This window comes from Gymnoscopelus microlampas (assembly GCF_963454915.1).
Source record: "Gymnoscopelus microlampas genome assembly, chromosome: 20".
NCBI classification, from domain to species: domain Eukaryota; kingdom Metazoa; phylum Chordata; class Actinopteri; order Myctophiformes; family Myctophidae; genus Gymnoscopelus; species Gymnoscopelus microlampas.
The window spans coordinates 18619735-18629964 of NC_139957.1; the positions used below are offsets into that span (position 1 = coordinate 18619735).

General features: G+C 38.7%; 2 protein-coding genes across 5 annotated transcripts; both read right to left on the reverse strand.

Annotated features, from left to right (window-relative positions):
- Positions 1–628: 628 nt before the first annotated feature.
- On the reverse strand, positions 629–4324 carry tp53i3 (tumor protein p53 inducible protein 3). Of its 3 annotated transcripts, none has more exons than XM_084044912.1 (7): positions 4236–4324; positions 3452–3602; positions 2957–3224; positions 2280–2492; positions 1978–2059; positions 1547–1661; positions 629–1100 (listed from the first exon to the last, which is right to left on the reverse strand). In XM_084044912.1, the coding sequence occupies exons 2-7, from the start codon at positions 3590–3592 to the stop codon at positions 897–899; spliced, it is 1023 nt and encodes a 340-aa protein (XP_083901038.1). In that variant the 5' UTR covers positions 3593–3602; positions 4236–4324; the 3' UTR covers positions 629–896. The 3 variants fall into 3 exon arrangements, with proteins under 3 accessions (XP_083901038.1, XP_083901039.1, XP_083901037.1); XM_084044913.1 differs by having other exon boundaries at positions 3452–3755; positions 4236–4312; XM_084044911.1 differs by having other exon boundaries at positions 3452–3594; positions 4236–4290.
- A 621-nt stretch (positions 4325–4945) lies between these two features.
- cenpo (centromere protein O) lies at positions 4946–9962 on the reverse strand. Of its 2 annotated transcripts, none has more exons than XM_084044979.1 (6): positions 9823–9962; positions 8910–9070; positions 7587–7728; positions 7178–7443; positions 6751–6910; positions 4946–6229 (listed from the first exon to the last, which is right to left on the reverse strand). In XM_084044979.1, the coding sequence occupies exons 1-6, from the start codon at positions 9827–9829 to the stop codon at positions 6093–6095; spliced, it is 873 nt and encodes a 290-aa protein (XP_083901105.1). In that variant the 5' UTR covers positions 9830–9962; the 3' UTR covers positions 4946–6092. The 2 variants fall into 2 exon arrangements, with proteins under 2 accessions (XP_083901105.1, XP_083901104.1); XM_084044978.1 differs by having other exon boundaries at positions 7587–7737.
- Positions 9963–10230: the final 268 nt, after the last annotated feature.

A 10230-nucleotide genomic window follows, 5' to 3' on the forward strand; every position in this document is an offset into this window, starting at 1 on the left:
CAAGGTCTGCTAAAAGGATTAAAACCTAAGAAAGCACTAAGGGAATGAACTCTTTCTCATGCTATTCAACACAAATGTGGAATCCCCTACCAAAAAAAGTCTTAACCTACCCCCCCCCCCCCCCCCTCCTCGAACTGTCTATTGTAACATATTTCTTGTTTTTCATACCTGTAAAGCTTTAAGCTGATTGTATGACGTTCTGCATAGTAGTATACAGTATATTTGTCTGTTTTCTTAAATGTCATCATGATTTGAGTGCGTGGGGAATCTCATTTTAAATAAGCCTGTGCTTTAATGAGCGATCCAGTTTAGAGGACCTTGTGTTGTGAATTGTACTTCCATGTACTGTTTCCATGTCTTTTCTAAATAAAGTATTCAATTAATCAATGGCTTGTTTGTTTCCATTGGGGTCCATGTGTGTATTCAATTCATCGAATGACAGACATTGAATACAATTGATTGAATACTTTATTAACAGTTTACAAATATCCATCAATGGCGGGGTAGTCATTTCTGGTGTTAAGCTTAGAAGACTTTTCTAGGACCAGTTGCAAATGGTGCTCTTTCACGTCTTTTGTCATTTGATTTCACTACTTGCACACGTTACAAACAACACTGGATACAAAAACATGTTCACACATTTATTTATTCAATGATCTGATAATGCCATTATGCATGCAATGTCATGGTCCTGGGTATTCATTTCAATATTTCTATAATGTTTACATCATGGTTTAAATGCGTAAATTGTAGGCTAATTTGTAGGCTTGTAAATTGCTTGTGTCTTGTAAGCCAACACCCACTGGATCAGATGGAGAAATCACACAGTCAAGCTAATCAAAACATTAACCGAATGTTTAAGTAGGAAAATGTAATATTGAGGAAAGATAACTTCATCATTGACTGAGTTTCCTCTGCTTCTGTTGAGTCACATTAATGACAATTTTCCCTATGTTTCTGTTGGCTTCCATGTGCTTATGAGCATCTGCAATGTCCTCTAGGTTGAACATGCTGTCAATCACAGGCCTGAGGGTGGGTGGCTGGTCCAAGAAGAAAGGCAAGGCGTTCTGTGAGAAAGTCCTTACCAGCTCTGCCTTGTACTGTGAAAAGAGAATTGTAGTGCTGCAATGAATTTCAAGTTAGCTTGCAAAATGTAAAAATGTAACTATGGCAGATATATGAGCATGTCCCGTTTCTAAGAAAGCTAGGGTGGCATACAAAGACACAAACATGCCCAATAACACTTCTTTATCTACTGTGTCCTCTAGATATACTGTCATGCTCTATGTGGGAAACAAACCTCTTTAAAACGAGGTGCATTTGGCACGCCTTTTTCTATTTCAATTAAGTTTATATCCAACACATGCATGCTCTACTGCTGAGTGCTGAATGACTTTCAATAACCAGATCACCAATATTATAGAAACAATTAAGTACCCCAGCTCAAATTCAAATCTATAGTGCTCATAAGACGTAGGCTATCTGTAAGAGAGGATTATAGAGGGATGTACAGTGGTTGCTTCTTACCCCCTCATAAAGTTCTCACCTGGAGGCTACGAGAGCGGAGGAGGCTTGTAAGGAGCTGGCCTCGTTTGGACAGCAGCTTTCCTAGCAGGTCTCCCTCCACCGTCTTGCCACCCATAGTTCCAAACAGAACCCACCTGCAGCGGTGGAGAAAGTATATAGACTATAGACTCAAGTACATACTCAAGTATTCAAAAGTACAAATTATGAGGTACATTTTCTTCTTAATATCAAGGCATTACTGTATTGCAATTTAGAACAAAAAGTGTCAAAAGAGTACCTATTTTCACTAGTTTTGAAATACGTCACACCTTAATTCATAATTCATAATTCACAAGTTACAATTTATATTTTAAAATGAAAGTCATGTGCTTGCAAAATAAATAATACTCAAAAAAAATGTAAGTACAGTACTCAAGTATATGTACTTAGTTACTATCCACCACTGCCCACCTGCCATCCGTGGCTAAACAGCTCACATTTTTCACCCAGCAGCTTCCGCCGATGCAGTCAAGAATGACGTTTGCGCCCCTGCCTGTGAAGTTAAGAGTGTGGTTGCACAACTCAAGTCATTCAGAGGGGTTGTCCTCGGTTTGCTGTACAAGCAGTTGCATACTCTTTCTCTCAGTTGTCTGAAAGGGGACTGGAATTTAAAATGGGCATAACATTCAGCATTTTACAGGGTACATTCAGCGCTAGTGTTTGAGGATCAAATAAAACTGATTTATCAGGTGAAGGGGCTAAGCACAATTCACCTTTTGTATAATCAAGAACTTTCTCTGCAAAGTCCTCCTCTTTGTAGTTGAACCCTGTTGCTGCCCCCAGGTTCTCAGCCATCTTCAGTTTCTCTTGACTCCCTGCTGTAACAATGGGAATGGCCCTGGCCAGTCGAGCCAGCTGAACAGCTGCTGTTCCAACTCCACTCGCTCCAGCATGCACCAGCACCACCTCTCCTTCCTTCACTTGGGCTGTTGAGGACAGGACACCTAAAACTCACACACTTATACCTCTGAACCTGGCCCTTGCTGGCTTGCTCTCGTGCTGTTTTACTGCCACATCTCTCTTGCATCATCACTATAGCATTTCAGAATAGAATCTAACCCCTTTAATTTAAAACTCTTCTAATGTTAGTGATCTAGGAACTGTTTATTCTTCAGCTGAAGTTGTAAGTCGCTCTGGAAAACAGTGCCATTAGCTGATCATGCCTAAAACACATATTTAACCACTTCAACCCTATAGCATCCCTATTCTGGGGGGAACATTTGCAGAAAATAGCAGATATACAAACACATATTTGCTGTAAAGGGGGGGGAGAGTGGATCAAGTACAGAGCTACTAAGTATTAATTTACTTATGGAGGGTTTACAGTATGCCTTATTCCTTTATTCTGTACATGTAACAACATAACTTGTCATGGAGTTAAATCTCATACCTATGAGGTGTAACAGCTGAAACGCAGTGAGCCAAGCCTCTGGTATAGCAGCAGCCTGGGAGAGACTGAGGTGAGGGGGAACAGTCATGAGCAGCTCTTCAGGAACAGCAACATATTCTGCGTACCCTCCTCCAGACAGCAAGGCCATGACTCTGTCCTCTGGCTTCCAGTCATCTCTCACCCCGGGGCCGACAGCAGCCACTGTACCAGCCACTTCCAAGCCTATGATATCACTTTCACCCGGGGGAGCAGGATAAAGACCTCGTCTCTGTATTAATTAGGAAATTAGTATTAGTCAGTGGTTCACAAAAGTTTGAGTTGTGCGGCGTGCCCCCACCCATCTGTAATGATATACGAAAATGTAGTTCTTAAAAAAAAGTAATTATTAACACACCATCCTGAAGGAACCGATTTAAACACTGGACACCAAGTAAAGAACCTGCACTGAACACATCTTCACTCTATTTGCTCCTTGGGTGTGCAACTGTACTGTACCTGCAGTAAATCTGCCCTGTTAAGAGCAGTTGAATGGACTCTAATAAGAACTTGTCCATCTTTGGGTTGAGGTTTTGGAACATTCCGCAGGATGAGATTATCTGGATCTCCCGGGACATCTACACATACTGCCAACATCATGTCTGTAAATCTAAAACATTCAAATAAAAAGATACATTCTCGTAGCACTTATTAGGGGTAGCAGCATTAATGTTGAGATGTCTTCATTTAGTGCAGTAAAATGTTAATGTTTACCAGTGATATGACCTTCTCACATGATTTGAAAAGAAAACCGTGAACTGACCTAGGAGGTGTTTGGTGAAAGGTCAAAGACCAGAGAAATGTATGTGTTGTTGTTGATAATATAATTATAACACCCAGCAGCACTACCACAGTTTGGGAATCATACAATGGATGTACAATGATTCAGCCAATTATTCAGCCCCTCAAACCGGGACCCTTAAATCAATGTGCACGTTCGTCGTGCACGCGCGCGGCCATTCGTGCAAATGTGTACTTAAGTACAGTACAATTACTTTACACCACTGCATTTTACGCCGTTTCACGTTGCGCATAAATGTTGCTAGTTAAAGTTATTGTAAAACAACTCAGGTGTTATATAATCATGACGGGGTAAAAGTCACACAAACAGCCTAAAGCGCTCAACAATGTATTGTTTTCACAGCTCTTCGAGTTTCAACTGCTATTCTTTACGTTGTCTACTCACTGTAGTGTGTGTGTGTGTGTGTGTGTGTGTGTGTGTGTGTGTTGCAAGACAACTTACCAACAAAACTCAGCATTGGGGTTTCGCTTTGCAGACGATATGCTGAACCCCAAGTAGTTAACTTTACACTTTTACCAGACGGCAACGAATCCAAAAGGGGATGTTTTTCTGCATCACGGGTGGCATTTAAAGGGCTACTGTAGCTAACTGACCAGTGGTGGAAAAGTACTGAAATATTGTATTATTTAAAAAAAAATTTTAATACTGTTACAAGTAAAAGTCTGGAATAAAATATTTACTTGAGTAAAAGTACAAAAGTATTGGTATTGAAATGTACTTAAAGTACCAAAAGTAGAAAGTACTCATTTTCAAATGTGTAAAATGTATAAAAATCTTTTGAAAATAGCAGATCTACAAGCTTGTAGATAATTGTTGTGGAGTAAAAGTACAATATTTGCCAGTGGAGTAGAAGTAAAAGTACAGAAAATTGGAAATACATGCAATAAATGCCTCAGAATTGTACTTAAGTACAGTACTTGGGTAAATGCACTTTGTTACTTAACACCACTTTGTATAACTGACCGACCTGTAGCCTGCATAAGTCTGACAGACATTAAAAATAAGACCAAAAGGACTTGTTCCTAATGCCATTATCCTCAAAGACTCAATTAACCCTAGTTCTGAATTATGCTAACATTGAAAAACATGAAATATGCACTCCTACGGTTAGCTTTTGAAAACAATTGTATTAAATAACTGTAAGGTGTGAAACAATGTAACAATGCACAAAGGCCAACATCTAATTACCACCAGAGCCACTGCTCAAATACAATAGGCCATTATAGACACGGTTAGATAGACACCCATAGCAGCAAGTGCCTCTTCATAACAGCTCTAGTGGCAGATGGCATGCTGTGTGACAGTCTGTGAAAAAGTTCAGGTAAGTAAACTAATCCTATTAATTAATTTTAGTGTATATATATACACACAGCATATAAACCGTAACGTAGACACTGAAAGCCTTGTTGTCCTTGAGGTGTTTGATTATGCATCCATTAGGCTTATAATTCTACCTCAAACCAAAGACTGGTAGAGTTTATAATGGAATTAGAAATGGCAATTTACAGAGGAAACATTACTTTTATTGAAAGGTTTTCGCTAAACACTGGTTCCCTTTCCAGAAAATGAATAATGGATCAAAGCTACAGTAGACCAAAGTTTGGCCTGCACAGGGATGTAAGGCTGCTGAACCAAAAGGAGGATATAGCTCTTCAGCATAAACTAATTCATTTAGACACACAGTATGGGAAGACTCTGAAATTGCTTAAGCAGAAGAAAGACTTGCTGATAATGGAGCACACAAGAGTATTGCTATTGAAAATATGTGAACCCAAAGCGACTGTCAACAAAGCAATGAAAGATATAGCCACACTCAAAAAATCTACAGTTGACCTAAGGGATGTCCACACATCTGATGGCAGGAGATTGTACTCCAGTACTTCCTTGTATTATGACAGAGCGACTGAATTATACGGATTACGGCGATCTGTATCGGCACAGCCAACATCATACAACTCCATGGGCTCTGCAAGGCACACAGAGGCTGGTGGAAGGAAGCTGTCCATTTTGGAGCTAAAGAACATTGCTATGATTGACTGCATATCACAAAAGGAGCTGGTCAGCTGGCAGCGCAATGTTAGAGGAGAAATGGAGAGACTCCGATCTTTTCAGAGGGAGGTTTTACACCAGAGAGTCAAAGCTTTTATTGAAAAGCTTGATGACACTGGTGAAATGGAATAATAATGAATCAAAAGCAATGAACAACAAAACAACTATTTGCCATAAGCCTGAGAGAATAGGTGTATTTTCAAGGCAGCCTTAAAAGAGTCCAGCATAGCGAATCCCTATTGGAATATCTCATGGAACTTCCCCTATCTTATGGGTTAGGGTTAGGGTTAACCCCATCAACCCAATTATGGTGGTCAAGGCAGTGTGCACCGGAGTCTCCATGAGCAGGGTGTGGTTTTTCTTCCACTGCTGAGAATCAAGCTTATCTGCAAGAACAAAGCATGTAGAAATAATGAATACAACATTATACAACTAGCATTCTAGATCTGGTAAACAGGAATACTTGATGCATGAATATGTAATAATGTTATTTTTTCAATTTCTATTAAAAGTACTCAACATCTTAGCATGGCTGTATTGTGCTCCATCAGAATAGATAATAGCAAAAGGTTAGAGAAGGAAAGAAAGGAAGTTGATGAGAAGGGTAATGAAGGGCAATGCTTTCACTATTTGTTAAGCAGACACTTTGGCTGACTGTCCTCACAATTCAAATGGCACAATTTCGCACAATGGTTCACTTAATTCATTATTTGTATTACCATTTTAATATATTGCTTCTACTGCACTTTTTTAAATTGAAAATATAAATAATGTTCAATATGTTCACTGAATACAAAAATATGTAATAATATAACAAGCCGGTATTGCTAGTCTTTGATACATGTGCTACTCAAGCACAGCCAGCAGCTTGAACTGGGTAACCATTCTAATAAATATTCAATCTTACCATCAGATGTAATTACAACTTTTGTGGGAAGGCAACTTGTGACGTCACTGTAGTTCAACGTGCACAATATTTTAGTGTTCTCTTTTGGCAGAGTGAGCATCAATACTAATATCGAACATGGGGCGTTGCTCTCCATCACTTCCACAGATGTATGGTGTTCCTGTAGGATAATAAAATATCACCACAATGGTAATGATGCACCCACTCTCACCAAACAATTATCTTCTAACGACCAAGCAAGATTTCTACACAGATGCGCCTCTCAAATAAAAGTGCTTTCTTAGCATTTCATAATGGGAAATTCAAATGTTAGATTTGTTGATTAATAGACTACAATGTCGTATTAGTCAACTGACCTTAAAAATACCCAAAATATGTTCAAAATAACTGTATGCACCCTGGGAAGAAAAAAGCAATTAAGGTCTACCTTAATTAGCTTAATCTGTTGCTTGCGTCCAGAGTAGGCATTGAGATGTAAGCTGAGGGTGTCCAGAAATCCCCTTATGTCTGTCTGCAGACTCTGTTCAGCCAGGCTCTTCAGGGGAATGAAAGGAGGAATGTTGTGGCGACTGATCCTCAGTGGTTCTCTCAGCTCTATCTCCAGGTTGTAAGTCTCCAGGTAGACTCCACCATATTCAGTAGCTAGTGATATGCATACTTTTTTATCACGAGTTTTCATGAGATCATACCCCCCTAAAGTACATGAACATGAGACAGGGAGAAATTGAGATAGAAAACAAGTTAAAAGTCAGTACAATGGTACAATAACTGACTTGGACACAACCAGTGTGACACTGTTATCTATCTAATAGCCCATGAAAAAAAGTAGTTAGTACCAATGAGGTGATGAGCACGAAGAAGGTCTTTCAGTTGTGCATGTTGTGCCATCAGCCGCAAAGATTGCGAGTTCTCTGAGCCATTATCCATGTCCTCATTCTCTTCATGTGCTCCTCCATTGTACAAAACGGTCTTCAGTTTCTGAAGAAACTAAAGTAAATCAGCAAACAAAATCAGTTGGACAACATTGCCTCAGCATTGTTGCTTTTTCGATACATGGAACTGTGTTACCAGGTCATCATTCAGCACCTCATAGTTTGAATGATGTACAATTCAATTAAAATCTGTCTTTAGATATGCTATAGCATTACAGATATGCTGCATTTTGTGAGTGTGTGTCATGTCACAATAAACAGCATGTTTATTTAATTACAAGATTTCAAGAATGTTCCATGGCACAAAATACAAATAAATAAATAACAGTATTTCCAGCATTTGTACAAACTCTTCACTTGAGCTGAATTTATTGATGTGAGCTATTTTATCAAAATTGTTAAAGGATACTGCATGTATCACTGTGTAATTTCTATTGTGAAATTTGCCATAGCCTAGTTACAGGGGTGCAATAACAAATAAGCACTAAGTAATAGTAGTCATGAAGATATTCTACTTCAAATGCAGTGCAATATTTGTCTTTTTATAAATGTACTTATTTTTTTTTACATAATCAAGTATTGATGATTTATTCAGCATCACACAACTGTGTCGCTTGCCGACAAGAGCAGATTTTCAAGCTAATAATCAGTTCTTGCCGGGAAGCAGTTTTCTCACTCAATAGTTAACAAACTAACATACAGTATAAGTGTATACAGGGTATCTGCACATTTCTAAAAGGTACAATTTAATGACTTTTAAGACCTTTTTGTTTTTACTACCAAATTGGCCAAATTGTCAAATATTACGTAAGAATTGTGAAAATAGCCGATCTACTAGCTCACAATGCCTCGCACTGTGAGGCCTTGTGAGCTTGTAGTTCGGCTATTTTCATAATATTTATCTGCATAACTGAGTCAAGCTAAATGTAATGCCTACAAGTGCTTGTCAGGGTGGGGGCTGGGGGTCCCCAGTTCAAATATGATTATTTTGGGGGGTCACAGCACTGAACAGTTTGGGAACTTTGCTATAGTGAAAAAAAGGGAAAAAATAGGTATCCTTTAAAGTATCTTCTCTCACTGTGTTATGACCGGCTATCTCTGCTCTCAGCTGGTCTCTTTGAGTGGTGGCATCTTTAAAATGTGTTCTGATTGTGTTATGATGATGAACAGCTATCTCTGCTTTCAGCTGGTCTGGTGGAATCCATCCTTTAATGTGTTCTTACTCACTGTGTTATGACCAGCTATCTCTGCTTTCAGTTGGTCTCTTTGAATGGTAAGTGAATCCACTGTTGCCTTCAGATCCTCCACACCACGTTGACTGTTTTGCTGGGTTTTAGTGTTCCGTTTCCGTTCCTGTTCTTCCAACACACTCAAGTGACTCATAAGATCTGCGGGTGTAAAATGTATTAAACATAACAGAATCAACACTTGCTTGCTTCACTTTTAAATCCAAATTGATAGAACTCATTTGGCAGCATATCACATCACTACCTGTTACCACAAGTCTAAAACTAAAAACTTAGGGCCTTAAAAGCAATGCTGTAAAGTAACTAAGTACATTTACTCAAGTACTGTACTTGTCAGTTGAGATATTTTTACTTTACTGGAGTATTTCCAATTTCCACTCCACTACATCTCAGAGGCAAATATTGTACTTTTACTCCACTAGTTACTACCACTTTGTAGATTTTGATTACAAAACATACAGTAACCACTTCCTATATACATTTCGGTCATTTGAAAACAGCAGATCAACAAGCTCTTGCTCAACAGCGTGTTGTGAACTTGTAGATCTGCTATTTTCAACAACAACAAAAAAAAGAACTTGTGAAATGGGACATTCTGCATAACGAGTACTTTTACTTTTGGTACTTAACACTTTTGAACTTGTACTGAAGTTAATTTTGAATTCCGGACTTTTACTTGTAACAGTATTTCTACATTGCAGTATTGATACTTTTACTTAAGTAAAAAATGTGAGTACTTTTTCCACCACTGCGTTAAATCCTGCTAAACAATACCTTATGAAGCGCTCTACTCGCAATCATTTTCATGGGATACGTTCTACTTTATCATTTGTATGACTGACTGTAATAACGTTGTTTTCCCACGGAAGTTCCACAACAAGGACAACACTTACCCGCCATGATTCACAAGTCACTCTTTATGTATGTAGTCTTAAATCCTCTCTGCGAATGTACCCTAAAGATACCTACACATTACAATGTATCCGTTTGTTATGTTTACATGCAGTCCAGAAAAAACGGTTCAATCTTGGCGCTCTTGGCATAAGCTACGAGTTCTGAACCAATCAACCCGGAAGTAAAATGGCAAATGTTATTCTGCCGCAGGGTTGGCATGTCCGCTTATTATAAGCGACGTTGGGCTTCTTTTTCTGTAAAGTTGCTTGTAAAATACTGGTATTGCGGTGGGTTGCGGTTTTTGGGGCTTGTTTCTAAAGTGTATTTGCTTATGTAGGCTTGCTTCCAAAACTTTTAATTATTATTTGAACCAGTTGGCTCTCAAATATTTTCATAAATGTTTTGTG

Coding starts and splice junctions, on each gene's coding strand:
- tp53i3 (XM_084044911.1), bottom strand. Junction 2,493..2,956: donor TCAGCTGTTACACCTCATAG/GTATGAGATTTA, acceptor TGTCCTCAACAG/CCCAAGTGAAGGAAGGAGAG. Junction 1,101..1,546: donor TCCGCTCTCGTAGCCTCCAG/GTGAGAACTTTA, acceptor CTCTTTTCACAG/TACAAGGCAGAGCTGGTAAG.
- cenpo (XM_084044978.1), bottom strand. Junction 7,444..7,586: donor TCGTGCTCATCACCTCATTG/GTACTAACTACT, acceptor CATGTACTTTAG/GGGGGTATGATCTCATGAAA. Junction 6,911..7,177: donor AACAGATTAAGCTAATTAAG/GTAGACCTTAAT, acceptor ATTATCCTACAG/GAACACCATACATCTGTGGA.